This window comes from Salvia miltiorrhiza, chromosome 1, assembly GCF_028751815.1.
Source record: "Salvia miltiorrhiza cultivar Shanhuang (shh) chromosome 1, IMPLAD_Smil_shh, whole genome shotgun sequence".
Lineage (NCBI taxonomy): Eukaryota > Viridiplantae > Streptophyta > Magnoliopsida > Lamiales > Lamiaceae > Salvia > Salvia miltiorrhiza.
The window spans coordinates 43,898,018-43,915,558 of NC_080387.1; the positions used below are offsets into that span (position 1 = coordinate 43,898,018).

The 17,541-nt window shown below is 34.4% G+C and overlaps 1 protein-coding gene across 1 annotated transcript; it reads left to right on the forward strand.

The window, feature by feature from the left end:
- The first annotated feature begins 12,596 nt into the window (after positions 1-12,596).
- LOC131008496 (two-component response regulator ORR26-like) lies at positions 12,597-17,541 on the forward strand. Its single transcript, XM_057935370.1, has 5 exons — positions 12,597-12,729; positions 13,846-13,995; positions 14,940-15,368; positions 16,030-16,106; positions 17,443-17,541. Exons 1-5 carry the CDS (start codon positions 12,597-12,599, stop codon positions 17,539-17,541), a joined length of 888 nt encoding a protein of 295 aa, XP_057791353.1.

The following is a 17,541-nucleotide window of genomic DNA, read 5'->3' on the forward strand; positions in this document are numbered from 1 at the left end:
GCTATGTTTCCTCCTGCTGTGCTATCCACCATAAATTGAGCAGTTTCTACTAACCCATCGTAGAAAAACTGCATCAACATCACATTAGTGAATTGATGTTGAGGACATTGGCGGAGGAGTTCTTCATATCTCTCCCAAGCTTCGTGTAAAGGCTCGTCCGCTCCTTGGGTGAACTCCATTATTTTTGTTCTCAGCTCCTGTGTCTTGTGACTTGGGTAGTATTTCAGCATGAACTTTTCACAAGCATCTCCCCACGTAGTGATAGAGTTGGGCGGCAGAGATAGCATCCACGTCCTCGCCCGGTCTTTAAGTGCATAAGGGAAGCACTTGAGCTTGAGTTGATCCTCCGTAAGAGTAAGCAGAGGAATCGTTTGCACTTGGGTGCAGAAATCCCTAATGAATTGCAGGGCATCTTCACCTTACATCCCGTGGAACACCGGCAGTAAATTCGAGTCATTCGGCTTGAGATTGTAGTTTCTCACAGCAGTGGGGAACACAATTGCCGACGTGTTGGTATCGCCAATCACCGGCCTGGTGAAGTCTCCCATATATTCCGTGTTCTTGGCCATCTCCTTCTTTTCCTTGTTTAAATTCTGCTTGGTGCAAAAATTGGCGGAGCTGGCCTCCTCCTCTTTAGTGTGTTTTGCCGTAGCTGTCGTGTGCTCTGTATCGGCAGAGCTGGCGTCCTCTCTCGTTGACTTCTCTGAAGGCTCCGAGTCAGAGCTGGCTGGCGAATCTAGTTCCTCCTCTCCTTCGCTCTGCTCGGGTAGTTCAGAATCAGAGTAGGACTTGGCAGAGCTGGCTTCTTCCTCTTCTACAGTCTGCTCTGGAACTTCAGGTTCAGAGTCAGAGAAGAAATCTTCAGTTTTGTCACGTGTTTCTCCGTCAGAACTGGAGTTTGAACCCTCTGCTCTGTCGTTCCCGATCACTCCCTTGCAGCTATTCTTCCTGAAAATCCCTTCGCTCGTACTATGCAAAGGAGACACCAATTTGCCTTTAAGACTACGGCGTCCCTGCATGCACAACACTGAACAAACGGATTAAACGCACCGAGTGGAAGAAACTTAAAAACAGAAATTAAATAAAGCAAGCAAAAACGACACAACTAAAACGCCTAAAACTTTCCCCGGCAACGGCGCCAAAATTTGACTCAACCTAGAACACCTCTAGTTTGACTTGCAATAGAACAAGGACATCCTAGTGATGGTAAGTTGACCCAGTGTCATCTCTCAAGGAAAGTCTTTAAGGGCTTTTAGTAGTATCGCAGGAAAAACAATAAAGAAAGCAGTAAAGAGATTGATTATTAAACTAAAACTTAGAATTAAAAACTTAAGTAAAAACCAAATTGTAAAACTAAACTAGGCGAATTGAACTATTAAACCCTAGACAAGATTTTAAATAACTTAAATTAAATCTACTTATGAAAGTAAATACTTGTAAAAGTAAAGACTTCTAATCTAGGCATAAACTAAAGTGCATAATTTAAATTGCATAATTAAGAAGAAAGCATCAATAATAACGAAAAGCATAAACATGATTACACGAAAATAACTTGAATTGAAATACGAAATACCGTAATTGTCTTGAACGTGTAATTGTGTCACTCAATCACAATCCAAGAAACTAAACTAAAAACGAAATTGAAATCTAACTTAGAACAATAAAAACTTGAAACTATGAAAGCAAGTAAATTCCTAAGCTTCGGATGCCAACAGATTGCAAAGATGGCGTCAAAAACTAGGGCAAGAGATTGGTTTTTACAATGAAAAGTATGGTCCTATTTATAGACTTCAATTCCCTATGGATCACCATGGAAGTTGCCATGCAAAGAAGAATTCTAAAGGCAATAGAATCGTGCAAAATAAGGCAACCTCCAGCTGTAATGCGTTCTCTGGGAACACTCCTACTCTGGTGGGAATAACTCCGCTCTGGCGCATTTCTCTTCTCTGGCGATCGACTTCTCTGCTCTGTCGTTTGATTTCTCTGACTTTGTGACTTCTCTGGTCTTGTCAGCGGAATGAGTTCCGCTCTGATATTGATTCCTCTGGCGCCTTGATTCCTCTGGCGCTTCCTTTGCTCCGGCGAGTGATTTCTCTGGCATGTCCACGCTCGCCTCGATTCCTCTGACGGTGTGATTTCTCTGGCGACTTCGCTCTTCTGGCGCTTTTCTCTCTGGCGCCTTTCTCCTCTGGCATTCCGCGGATTTCTCTGGCGGGTCCAGAGTTCTCTGACTTAGCGAGTTCTCTGACTTTTGAGCGCTGGACTTTACTTCTCTGATGCTGGCGCTTCTGGGCAGAGGAATAGGTGATTCCTCTGCTCTGGCTTCTCGGTTCTGACACGGGGGCTCTGCTTCTCTTCCATGCTAGAGTGTGCACAAACACACGATTCTTAGCCCAAATTTTCCAAGATTTGCACTCTTCATCTCGAAAACCTAAATCTTCTGTAAAGCATAAAATAGACCATAAAACGCGCCAATTTCCAGAAGATTAAACTTAAAATAAGCACATGCAAACCCCTAAAATCAGAACAATTAGGCATAAATCAGTCCCCAAGGAAACACCAAGCGGTGCGAATTAGGGGTGAGCATAAACCGAACCGAACTGAAAAAATCAACTGAACCGACCATTTTTGGTTCGATTCGGTTCTTGAATTTCTGGGTTGGTTTTCGGTTCGATTTGCAAAGGTAAAAACCGATCGGATATCGGTTTGATTTCGGTTTTTCGATCATGGTTCGGTTGGAAATAACCGAACCGATATATATATTTTATTAAATATGTTATTTATTATATATTTATTATATTTAGTATACTTAACTAAGTAAAATTCGAATACCCTAAATCAAAATCTGGTATCACCTCCCCCGCTGACGCCACGCAGGTGCCACCTCTGACCGCCCCAATATCGGCTTCTCCTTCGCCGTCTCTGACGACGCAGCAAGAGCAGACTGGCGCCACCGCTTATCCTCCGCCGCTGAAGCAGACCAACACCGCCCTTCTCGCAGCAGCAGCAGACAGACCGGCGCCACCTCCCTCGGTTTTTTCTACACCACCCTCCCCCTTTATCCGACGATGGATTTTGGGTCAAATTTTTTGCTGCCTCGCTGTTATCTATGTGTTTTGGTCAAATGTTTGTGTTTAGGGAATCTGTTAACGGCGGTTCGGCTCGGTTACCGACCGAAACCGATCAATTTTGTTCGGTTCGATTTTTGATCTTCAAGCGGTTCGGTTCGTCTTCTTCTAAGTTCGGTTCGGTTTTGAACCGATGCACAGCCCTACGAACTTCTATCTACGAACAGTAAGGTCTAGGGTTCAAACCCCACCGCTCTCCCTCACTCCAAAGTCAGAAAAAAAAATATTATATAGAGTAAGAGTTAATAATCAATTATTTGAATGAGGGTATTGGGAAAGCACTAGTACGTGCTTTTTCATATACAATTTTAAAAATTAGTTAATAATCAATTAGTTGAATGAGAGTTTGTAGTAAGTCCATGTACATGTAATTGTAATTTGCAATTTAAAAATAATTTATTATTTAATTAGTTGGATGAGATTATTGAGCAAGTATTTCTTAAAATAAATTAAGATACATAATACGCTGTAATTTTATAATAGTCACATAATGTTCTATTAAAAATATTTTGATATAAAACAAATTGAAATATATAATTTTAAAAATTAAAATTTATTATAATCAATAAAAAATGAAAATTAAAAAATATTTGAAATAAGGTTTATAGGTTCAAGAAAAATATCATTAATTAAATATATTAAATCTTTAAATTATCATAATTTGCTAACTTTAAATCTATTATTTATATATCATATTAAAGGTCATTTAATTATCTTTCATTAAGGATGTATATTCCATATTTTAACCTAAATATAATTACATTAAAATGAGAATAGCGTGCTCTACCTATCTGTTAGGTCCCTTGGGGTCTCGAATAGGTGTATGGGGGGAGGGGAAATACATCTATAGGCTATTTTTCAAACGAAAATAAACTGACACAACCTTTTTCAATTAAAAGAGTTTAGCAAGACTTAGGTTGGCGACTGATACTGAATACTCTTCAGTAAGGAGTTATCAGTAAGTCAAATACTTTAATTGATACATGTTAGGCTTCAGTCGAGTTTGTAAAACACAGGAGTAATATGAATCTCACTGACTATTCGAAGATTTATCAATTCGACTAATATTACTGGCAACGGAAAACTTTTCTTTTGAAATAGCCTTTGTGATTAAACAAGTTGTCAAGGTTTATATTTCACTTTGCTATTAATCAGTTTCAGTTGATCAAACGTTGTGCACAGATAAGAAAGATAAATACTGAAAGCGATAAACAACAAAATGATTTTTACGTGGTTCGGAAAACACTTCCTACATCCACGGTCAGTTGATCAGACTGACAACTTCACTAGGCTTGTGCTTACGGGTGCACAGCAAACCTAAACAACCGAAGATCCAATCTTCAGTACCAACACACTGGGTTGGATTTCTCACTCTTAGCTTCACTAAAACAAAACTATGCCTTTCCGCAAAGACTAAGATCTTGGAGTTAGAACACTGGTCTGAACTCCTTACAACTCAAACTCTCAATTCGGTCGATTGAAAAGAGGTTCGAAAACTTGCCAACTAGATTACAAAGAACAGGTTCTCTGTAATCAGTTATACCTAGGCTTTGGATATACAATATTTGCCTAAGTTCTAAGAGAATGTATGGAATCATCAGTGACTGATTTTTGGCTTTGTGATTCTCTTCTTCGATTCAAACTTTGGAATGGCTTTGAATTGATGAGTGACGAATTCGGCAGCGTTTCAGCTTATGTAGTTGAATCGGTGAAGATTGAAGTGGTCATCGAGCTCTATTTATAGGAGAGGTCTTGAATAGATCCGTTGGCTGAAATGGTCTTCAAGAATTCATCCGTTGAAGATAGATTTGAACTTTGCTGAGACTTCAATTTTCGAGGTTCCTTTGTTTGGTGAGAACGGCTACTTTGAGAGCAGGAGATTGGACATCTCTGAAAAAGGTAATCACCAAAAAGGAAAACTCTGCAGAGAAAGGACGATCCTCGAAATCTCTGCATTTAATGCGACTGTACTTCTAGAGTGCGTGGCTTCCTTTAAGCTTTGGAGCTTCAGTCCGAGGAAGAATGTTTAACTGATACTTAACTTTAGTATCAGTCCGCTGAATCCACGTGACTCGCATTAAATAATCAGTCGTAACTGATTCTTGGACTGGTTAGTCAAATATCAGTATTTGACTCTGCCTTAAATCGTAGTCGACAACTTCAGTCTTCAGTCTTCGGTCCTCCGGCTTCAGTCTTCAGTCTTCAGAACAATAACTAAATTAGAAAAGAACTCTAACACCTGAGTTCGAACAGTTCTAGTCTATTACAAGTGAAACCTATTGATTTTGGTATCATCAAAATTAGAATTAGGATATTTCATTGAGTTCCCAACATATCAAATGATAAGAAAAGAAATAAAGTTGGTCTAAAAAAAATTAAATTAAATTTATAAATAATATTGCAATAGCAAAATTTTACGTGGTTTTGTATGTAAATTTTTGTTGGCATTTTTTTTCGAAGTGTATTAAAATTTTCTTACTTATTTTTTTGTCAATTCCAATTTACCGTTTTAATTGAATTTATTTAGATACTCTTTCTCTCTCTCTCTCTCTCTCTCTCTCTCTCTCTATATATATATATATATATATATATATATATATACACACACACACAAGTATATACTGTTTCTGAATTGTATAAAAAGAAAATGAAAAACATAGGAACCCTTGAGAGCACAGGAGAGAGCAAATTAAGGGCCGAGCCTCGTTAAAGCCTTTTTAAGGCAAACCCGCGAGGAAAAATTCTTAAAAAAAAAAAAGAGTATCCGTCTAAAAAGAAAATCTGTGCAGGAGTGAAACTTAGACAAGTTCAAAGGTTGCGGCCTAACCATCACCCCTAAGCTGCTCGGCTCCCAAGCACAGAAAGAACGAGAAAGGAAAAAAGCAACAAAAGAAACAAAAGAAAAAACCGACCCTTCTCCCCAAATAAGCAACCCGAAATAGACGGCCACAACCCGCGGCAGGAAAAAGAACAACTCCGGCCACCCTCTAAACCGCAAGATCTCAGCCAATACATTCTCGACGCCGGGGTAGCGGGAATCCCAAGTAACCGACAGATGAGATTGCTCCACACGGAGTAGAGTCCAGTTCATCAACGACAAGTGCATACTGGCTCCCAAGTCTCGACTCCGATAAGAAGGACTTCTTATCGTCGAGCTACCACATAGGTCCGACCATTTCAACTCCAACTTTGAGCTCACCCAAAAGTTGCAAAAAAGCCAAAACGACACCCAAAACAACCACCAAGAAAGAGTCAAACTCGAAGTGCTCGAGCTCACCACCATCCAACAAACGGCACCCCACCTGCTCGAATAGATGCCACACCCAGAAGCCACATTTAAAACACGTCCACAAGGTGTATAACAAAAGACCGCATATAAACCCAGCATCCACCAACAGCTCAACTGGCTCAAGACACCAACACTTCCCACAAACCTCCATGCCGCACATATATAACTTTTTATATTTTTTTTCAATTTTACCTATATAATTTTTTAAATTATACTCCCTCGGTCCCGTAAGATTGTATCACATAAGAGATGGTGCGAATTTTAAAAAAAAAGTTGGTAGATAAAGTGTTGAGTGAAAATGAGTGGTTGAGGTTAAATTGGTTGTGGGGTTATGTAGAAATGAGTGGTCGTGGTTAAAAGGAGAAAGTGAGACCATGTCCCAAAATTGAAGTGATACACTCTTATGGGACGGACAAAAATAAAAAATGTGATACACTCTTACGGGACGGAGGGAGTATATTAATCCACAAAACTTTTTAATTTTATTTAATTTATGTAACTTATACCATCATTACATTTATCATATTTGCACTCTAGCTATAATCATATTTGCACTCTAGCTATAATCGATGAGAAACAAAGTTAATAAAAGTATATGAATAATGCATAATATTCAATAACTCATTATTTTTTATAGGAATCAATAATTTACATTAATATGGCAATTTTGAACACTTAATTGGATCAAATAACTTAAACTAAAAGTCCAAACTATTATTAAATCAACATTCCACATTAAAAAATTAACTAAATTTAACAAAATAGCCCACACTTAATTTAATAATTTTAGTATTTATAAAATAAAATTAATAGCCCTCACTTCATATTATAACTTTGGGCTCTTAAAAGTCCAAACTATAGTATTGTTAAAAATTCATACTTAACTTGCCTCCAAAAAAAAAAAAAAATCATACTTAACTAGCCCAAAATCAAAAGCTCAAATAATAAAAATTTAATTAAACTTAAGAATAAAAAAAACAAAGCTAAAAATAAAATAAACAAATATAACCATTATAAAATGAAAAATAATAACCCTAATCTCTATTGTTCCGACAACATCTTCTTTTTTCGTTTTGACTGTGTTTTCTTCCTTTTTCCCAGCCTATTCTTCTTTCATAATCCTCATTGATTAAACAAAAAAAAAAAATCACAGTCAATATATAGAACTATGCTTTTAATTTGTTTAGTTCTGGATTTTAGTAATAATAATGTATAATACTAGTAAAAAACATTACATAAAATTTTGCAAATTAGAGCCTTGTTACTCAAAGCCCAACATTGGACGGGCTTTAAGGTTGCCAACGAGGCCCATTACAGCGAGAAATAGAGTTACGGTCCAAGTAGAATAGCACGAGCCTCATATTCTAAACTTGACAAAGAAAACTCCAAATCTAGAATCCAGAACCTTCCGAGAAAAACAATGGCGGAAGATTTTGTGTTGGATACGGCGATCACACACTGGGTGTTGATGCAAAATGAAAGTTTTGATTTTTTTTTTATTATTTTTTTAATCTTTTTTATTTGGTAGCAGAACAATTATGGTATTGAATTGACTTTGTAATATTTTTTTAGTTCGATTAAGTTTTATTCTATTTTCGTAGAAGAATTTAACTAAGCTTCATTAGTTTAAAAAGTAAAAAAAATATATAGTTATGAAAGATATATTAATTTTGAGGTATATTTGTCTTTTTCAAATTTTCATATGTATAGAATCGTAATTTAAGCTAAGGTATCAAACATCTAATTTATGGTATTTACACATATCTTTATCTACTAAACACACACTTTAACCCAAAGTGTTAGCCCATGATTCTATTGCCAGCTCGGCCCCTAGTTTCATTCGAAAAACTGTTTTAGCTATATATCTCCTTGATTATTTATCATACTATGGCAATACACATGTTTTTAATGAATTTATTCCGAAACTTATGATTATATTTTCGATCACCCAACAAATAACTGGGCAAGGAACGTGACATCAATGTAGGTTACGATCCAATAAAATTATAAATTAATGAGGAGCTACATTGGTCTTAGATTAGTAACACACTAATAAGAGAATGTACGATTATCTGAATATAAAATGATTAGCAGAGAAAGTTGAAAACTTGATTTTTGTCAAAAAGAAAAACGACGAGGAGTGGTGACTCATATAAAAAATGTAATATTAGAGTATAATATACAAAGCAAAATTGGAAATGCCATATATAGTAGTTTGTTAAGGATAATAAATAGGTTTTCATTAAAATGACCTGGCTTCTTCTTATTAGCATTTCTTTTTTCTTTTCAAAATCCTTATCCTCCAAAATAGAGTAGTATTTATTTATTTATGTGTATATATGCTGAAGTAATTGTCAATTGTCATTAATTATTTCCATTTAAAAGCACATATGTGTATTACGCGAATATTGAATATACATATTGTCGTCAATATAATATATATATAGATAGAGGTTTTATGGAGAATTGTATATTTCGAGAGAATAAAGAATAACGAACAAATCAATAAATTCTACAAACAAAATAATATAATTTACGAACAAATGTATTTGGTGAATATGGTGAAAATCTCGTCCCTACCTTGATTTTGAACCCGGACTAAAATGTTTGCTCGTATGATACATTGATTTATTCATAGAAATTATTGACTTATTCGTCGTTTTCTCACGCATTCTCTATTCTCTAAGTATGTAGCGTTCTAAGTTGTGAAAACATAAAAACCAAAATTATTGTGAAAAATGAAAATCAAATTTTATAAATGCACGATAACATAATTCTTGTTGCATTTTACAACACCAGTACTTGAATTTTACAATTTTCAAATTCCACACTATTAAAAAGTCGCTCATAGTTTACCGCACTATTAAAAAATTCACTGTAAAGAAAATCATAGTATATAAGATGGGAAGATCTAAGAATGCAAATACATGCATGTAAAATTATTGTAATGCAACAAGACTTATGTTATGGTGCATATACAAATTTTGGTTCTCATTTCTCACCGCAATTTTAATTTAAATTACATAAATAAATAAAAGAAATTTAAATACCGCGCGACGGAAGACTCGAACTCATAAACTTTAATTTTTATTAGAACTCACCCCTAAGTTGGTTATAATTAAAACTACAATTTAAAATGAGAACTGCAAATACTGCATTGGCATATAAACTTACTAAATTCGCCGTGAGATTATAACTGCATGCACTCGAACAAAGTGAAAAGAAAAATCCGCTGTCTCCGGAATTTGAACTCAGGTATTATTACATGAGGAAACTTATAAAAAAATACCACCTTTTAAAAGTGATATATTTTTTAGCCCCTCTTTAAAAACAACTCTTTTGTATACCAAAATAAATTAAAAGACAAAAATACTCATTACGGTCCTCACCACTTTAATTTTCGCGCAACATTACACGTGCCTACAATCATGATCACGATGGTGGACACGATCGTGCGCACGATCATGATCACGATCGTGCCACGATCATGATCACGATCGTGCCCACTATCATGATGATAGACACGATGGTGGACACGATCGTGCCCACGATCATGATCACGATGGTGAACATGATCGTGCCCACGATGGTGGACACGTTCATGCCCATCGTGCCCATGATGGTGGACACAATCGTGCCCATCGTGTCCATGATCGAGGGCACGTGTCATGTTGCGCGGAAATTAAAGTGGTGGGAACCGTAAAGGGTATTTTAGTCTTTTAATTCATTTTTTATACAAAAGAGTTGTTTTTAAAGAGGGGCTAAAAACATACTTCATTTTTAAAAGGTGGTATTTAAAATCTTGAACCCCTTATTACATTCATGATTGAGTGTTGAGATTGGTTCTCCATTTCTCATTTTTAATAAGATTTGTCTTTGAACCTCTCCATTCTCATTCATATAATTTAATGCATTAAAAAGAATTTATTTCATTCAAGATTCAAACTCAGGTGCTGTTGCATTTATATCACGATAATGCATTAATTACCAATCACGATCAAATGACTAAAAGAAATACTCCGCTCTTATTTTATACTCATTCCGTCCCCCAAATAGCTTTTTAGGAGGGAGGAAAACGAGTTTTAAGACAAAATTATTGAGTGTATTAGCATTGATAAAAAAATATTATAATTAGTATTGAAAATGGTGAAAATGTGTTATAATTAGTATTGAGATGTGAGAGTGATGAAAAATAAAAATAAATGAATTATTATTAATGGTGGGGTGTGTCCTAAAATCAAAATGAAAATTATTTTAGGGACAACCCAAAATAGAAAGTTAGAAAGTTATTTAAAATACTAGGGAGTAGGGAGTATAAGCGTAATTCTCCTTTCCTTTTATATATACATTAAAACATATAGTACAAACTTTAGTTTATTTGTCTTTTTTTAGAGTGGATTTTGAAAATAGCCACTTTTATATAGTAAAAATAAATTTTACCCACTAATATAAAAACTTTAAAAAAATACCCACATTTACCATTTTACCCTTACATATTAAATTTTACAAATACCCACTATTCACTGGTTGTGAATTCAACTCGAATTCAAGTGTTGGTTGTGAATTCGCGTGAATTAACAACCCACACTATTTTAAGTTGTGAATTCACAACCGATAAAACTTGAATTCACAACCAACATTTTTTCAAGTTGTAAATTCACAACCAATAAACTTGAATTCACAATCAACACTATTTCGTGAATTCACAACCAACGCCGATAATTCAGTTGTGAATTCAAGAACATTTATACAAAATTGCGTGATTTTCATCAATTTCTTCGTTACTTATATTTTTTTCGATTAAATTCAAATTGAATTCAACTTTTCCTCAAATTTCTCTTCTAAATGACATACTTTCTTAAAGTAATTGAATAAGAACAATCCTCAAAATCTAGAATCCCTAAATCATTCTCAATCCCCAAAATCTAGCCGAAGCGAGGCGGCGATGCAGATCCGGGGCGGCGCGGTGAAGAACGGGGCTTGTCATACCGCCAGAGAAAGAATCCTACGGCGCGATGCAGCTTCCTGTTGAGAGCGGCGCGCGTGGCCGGCGTTGTGGGACCGGAGGCCGGGTGCCGCGAGGAGATCGAGAGGCGCGTTTCCCGGCAGTTGGATGAGGCGCCGTCCTTCAATGATAACTTTAGGAGGTTGAAGAGAGGGAGAAGGTCGTGGACGTCGATCACAGAGAGAGAGAGAGAGGTGCGCTGAAGAGAGGAAGATGAGAGAGAAGAGAGAGAGAGAGAGAGAGAGAGAGAGAGAGAGAGAGAGGAGAGAGCGTGCAGAGAGAGAGAGAGAAGAGAGATATAGAAAAAAATGAGAGAATGAGAGGAGGTTAGGGTTTGCCCATTTATATCGAAGGGTAATTTAGTCTTTTAACACAAAAAAGTGAGTATTTTTTTATGTTTTTATTTGAGTGAGTAAAATTTATTTTTACTGTATAAAAATGGGTACTCTTATATATTAACACTTTTTTTTATATAACTTTAGCAAATGTTAAATTGCACGAGATCGATTTAGAATCGAGTGCTATAGATTATGCAGTACAGGAAAAATAGTTTACAGTTTTTCAAAATTTAAAATAAAATTAGAACACACAAACCATTTGACTAACTTTAAATTTCCTTCTAGAAAAAGACAAATTTTACCTGTTCTGCACAAAATTGCCGTTGGATTTCCAACACCCAGAACTCTTTGTATTTTTGTTAGTATTCAAGTCAATTATTTGTTCTCAATTCTAACAATTTAGATGTGTAGTAAATCTTTTATAAAAAATTTCCTACTCTGAGAACTTTTGTACTTTGTCAAAGTTATATATATATATATATATGTTTTTTTTTTAATTCTAACAATTTGTTTCTAGCATACGATACATTTGAAAAAAAAAAAGATCCTTGTTGCTTGGTTCAAAATTAAGTCTAATAAAATTACATTTAAAAATTACAAGCTTAAAAATAAATAAACTAAATTCCTATTTAATACAGCCATCGCTGAAGAACTAGTATAAATACCCTATTTATCATTCATTTTTTCACTGCATTCGGTTCCACCTATCTTCTTATTAACTCTGTCTTCTGTATAACATTCATCTCATCATCATCTCTATTTTTCTCACCACTTTCAATGTAGTGTTTTTCTTATTTATATACTATTTATTAATGTTGTAGAAAGAAAAAATCATCATGTGGGAAGCTGGTAGAAACAATTCGCCATTGGCTCATGCTATGATGCATGGAATTCATGTTTTATTAGTGGATCATGATGCAGAAGCTTTAATCAATACAGCAAAGCAACTCGAAATGTGCCAGTACAAAGGTATATTATTTTTATTTTCTATTTTTTAACTTAATTTACTGTGAAATTAAATCCTCTTAAATCTTGAATTTTCTCGAACAGGAGCCTCTTAAAAAATGATTCAATGGGAGCAATTATTTCCATGAAATAATTTGAGGCTTTTAAAAAAAAAAATTGGGAGAATTTTTTTTAAGTAGTTTTAGTTTAGGTCGATTTTTTATTAATATTTTGTATAATCAATTCCATCTATTTGGTGTTTATTGCTGAATCTTGAATCAAGAAATGAGTTTATTTTTAGAAATGTCGGTAATGTTGAATCTCATGTTTTCAATAAACCCATTAATGGTTTAATTTGCAATATTGATTTTGTTCATTTATTCATTTATTTCGTTTATGCTACTAAGTGTATGCTGTTGTGTCATTGCTTTAATTCGTTTTTCTTTATTTTCTATTTTTACCAATAGGCGAATCTCTTAATATTATTTTGTTCATTTGATTTATTAATTAGTGTACTAGTTTCAATTACTAGAAGTGAAACTCTCTTGCTCTTAATTGTACCCAAAATATCTCATATATAAATATTTGTTGAATTGTAATATTGCGTAAAGTAATAAATTTAAACAAAAAAAATGTAATAAATTTAAGCAGTTAATTAGGATGAAAAATCATAGCTGTAAATTAATAGATACAGACAAGCACATCTTTTGTGGATGTGAGCGTGTTTGGATTTTCTTACAATTAGTAATTTAGTACTTTGAAATTTGGAAGAACGAAGACGGCGGCAGGAAGGAAATCTATACTCTTATGGAAATTAATTATATATATCCCGACAACGAAAGAATTTGCGTAATTTTAGTATCCGAGTACAATAATTAATTTCTATAATATATATCTCATACTGCAAATCAATGTAATTTTTTAAAAATATTTCAAACCATTTAATTTCCTTTGCATTTCTTGTGCACTACGAACACACAATCAGTGCTGTGTGGTCTATTTATGATGTTATTCATATATTATACTTGTATCATTCTTTACATACGCATGGGTCAATCGGCTAATGACACCACGATTTTTCTAAAATATTATTATAAAAGATTTTTGTATATTTAATTTTAATTTTGTATGATTGATCAGTTACATTTGTTGAGCATGCATCTGCTGCAATATCGATGCTCCCTAGTGGAAAGGCTAAATTTGATGCTGTGATAGCAAACATCAACTCTCCTGATCTCCATGGATTCAAACTTCTCCAACATGCAGTCTACATGTGCATCCCAGTAGTTTGTAAGCTCAATTCTTTTCTTCAAATTAAACTTTTTATATATAAATAATAAATTAGATTTGTTGTATAAAATGTTCCAATAAAATAATGTGAATTCGTTGTGAAGAATAATAAATTCAAGAAAATGGAATATTCGTTGCCTATGTGATTCAAACCCTAGACAATATGAAGTCATATATTCACCAAAGATAAATCCACCATAGATCTCCAATCCACGGTCTAAGGTTAAAAAGAGTTCATGTTTAATTTAATGTATTCATGGACTCATTTGAATCACCCTAGAATAAAAATTTATTTTAAAATATAAACAATGTACCATTTTCAATCTTAGATCATGCATGAAGATATATGGTAGGCAGAGACAGACCTATGTACCCTATTGTGGGGAAATGTGCCCCACAATTTTTTTTACTATTTTTTTTTATTAAGTATAGATATATTTATAGTTTAATTAAAATGTATCTAATATATAAGCAACTTTTTAAACTCTTAATCCTCAATACATTTGACCGATTTGACAGCTATCAATCATAAAAGTCAACAATTTGACAGCTATCAGTCAAGAATACATATGAACACTGGGTGGCTAGATCATGTGTCCGCCCGGGCGGACACATAATTTCACCGGGCGGACATATAATCTAGCCACCCACCGGTCATATGTACTCTTGACTGATAGCTGTCAAATCGTTGACTTTTATGACTGATAGCTGTCAAATCGGTCAAATGTGTAAGACTTTCACAAAAAACCAAGCACACCCATCAACATCAAAGGGTAAAATAGGTATTTCACATAATTAGGGCATAGAATGCTTTGTATGATAACTTAGGGCATTTTTACAAAAAAACTTAAGGAAGAGGCATTTTTGCCTATTAACACATATATAATTGTGCAAATATATTTATATTTTTCTAATGTATTCACATTAATGATATATTTATACAGTAATGTCCGATGATGATGATGCATTCATTGCGATGAGGGCTCTCGAACATGGGGCATTCCTTTACATCAAGAAGCCTATATCAATGGAGTTTCTCCGATGTCTCTGGCAACATGTTGTGAGGGAGAAGACGAGAATGGTGAGGGAAAGGGACATGTTTATCGCATCGAACAACCTCGCATCTGTACGCAGTGTCCAGTTTAGGGAAGTGACGCATCCGAGGGATGAAAACCCTAACCCTAATCATAACATGGCAATGAAGAATAAGGGTAAGTGCAAGAGTAAAGGTAGATGTAGATATGATGATTATAGTGAAGAATACGATTCAGAGAGTCATGTGAAGGGTAATGTGAGGAGGAAGATATGTACCGAATGGACTCAAGAACTGCATACCAAGTTCATGAATGCAATCGAACAACTTGGTGAAGGAAGTACGTATTTCTCATTGCTACCAAATTCTTCATTAGCATATTAATTAATGTTTCTAATGACTTGACATATAATTTATAAGTTTAATTATATAGAGGGTACTGTTTGGGTTATGTTAGTATGTGATGAGGACTAAATTGTGCACCAGCGCTGTGCTTAACAGTGCTGGAATATTCTTTAATTATTATTAGTATTTAATGCTATTATTGTTATTATTTCAAATATTTGGTACTGCGCTGACCTGACATGGTTGGTTTTATCAACAAAAAGTAACTTGGCTCCCGACGTTGACGACTCAAGTCGAAGATCAAAGCTAATGTGATAGGGGCTTTAGGCCCAATTACTTAAGTTAAGGGGCCCAAATGCTAAGTTTATTTTGAAGGCCTATAAATAGAAGCTTAGTTATGAGTTGAGAGAGCTATCTTGGATTCATTAATCACTTGTAAAGTGTAAACTCTCTCGAATCATAGTGAAAAACTCCGAAAATTCACCCGTGGATGTAGATCTTCATGATCAAACCACCTAAATTCTTGTGTCGTTTATCGTTTTATTTAGTTTTAGTTTAGGTGTTGATGTTAAACTCATCAGTATGCTCGACCAAATATTTATGTTGATGCGTTTTGTTTTAAGCTTGTAGGACTAATTAATTGAGTTTCTTTTTAGGGTGTTTCCCAAAAGAAATCCTAGAGATGATGAATGAGCCTGGCCTAACAAGAATGCAAGTGGCAAGCCATCTTCAGGTTTGTTTTTGTAATAGAAAAATTTGACCATTAATTAATTCAATCAAACATTTCTTACTTTGTGTAATCAAATTATATATATATATATATATATATATATATTATAATTCCTTTTTGAATTTTATAGAAATGTCGCAATGATAAGTGGCGAGCACCAGAAGAGAGAAAGTCGATGAGCCAAACAAGTCAACATGCAACTTCGAGTGGCAGCGGATCCCAAGCCAAGCCAAGGAGATTCGGGTCAAAACCCCTAGCAGCTAATATATCCTATTCGGGTCAATGCTCGAATCCGGAGACCCAAACACCAAGTAACGGGGCAAAAATGATCATGAACTATGGAACAGAAACGAGCTCTTCATCAAAGCCGAGGCACACATCCGATGAGCACTTTAATTTTCTGGATATGGATTGCCTGACCCATCACTTTTCAGGTGCCCACCAACAACCTGGGACCAACAATGCGGGTCGGGCTTACAACAACGACCGGGTACATTAATTTTCCTATTACTTGTACATATGCATTAATTATGATAATTAATAAGGTTATAAATGCAATTTTTATATTTTATTGGTATGTGCAATTTAACGGTTGGGGACACTTAATAAAAAACAAAGGGAGTAAAGTCCATCCAAAAGTAAATAGATGAGATCCTTTGTCCCACTTTTTAGTGTGTACCACTCTTAGTTTGTTATGATTTTTAATTATATTTTCTTCATTTTTAATTAATTATGCTTTAATATAATAAAAAGATAATTAACAAGGGTTCACTAATTGACTAATCCAATTAGGGTTTATAATTTTTTTATATTTATTTGAATTAATAATTGATTATTTGGGTTCATTAATTCAAAGTTAGGGTATATTTTTTTTTAATTTCAATTTTTAGTAATAAATATTAATTAGAGTTCATAATATAATAATATTTTTTATTTTTATAAAAAAGAATTATAAAATAGATAAATTAAGAGTGGTACATGGTAGTACACACTAAATAGTGGGACAAATGATCTCATCTGAAAAGTAAACGGAACATTAAAATAAAAAATCTCATTATCTACACTTCTTCAAAAACCTCGTGTGTGTGTTTGTGGAAATGTTACATATTTTAAAAGCTTATTGAAAAATTCCCACCAAATTAAATATTAAACATATATACGTTTAGTTACGCCTACAAACGTGTTCTTAATTATGTAATTTTCAATGGATGGCAACTTGAATATAGCTAGCTAACCACCTTATTCAATTGCGAGAAAAAAAAATTGCATCTACTTTTGTATATTATTCTTAATTAGTTACGAAGTATTTAATTACTGTACAAATCCTATTTGAATACAGAACTGTGGTGAAGCAAGTTCACAGAGCAAGAGCCTTTGGAGTTCAGACACATCGAATCTCGACAGCGATCACTCTGAAACTAAAGCCCAAGCTTGTTGA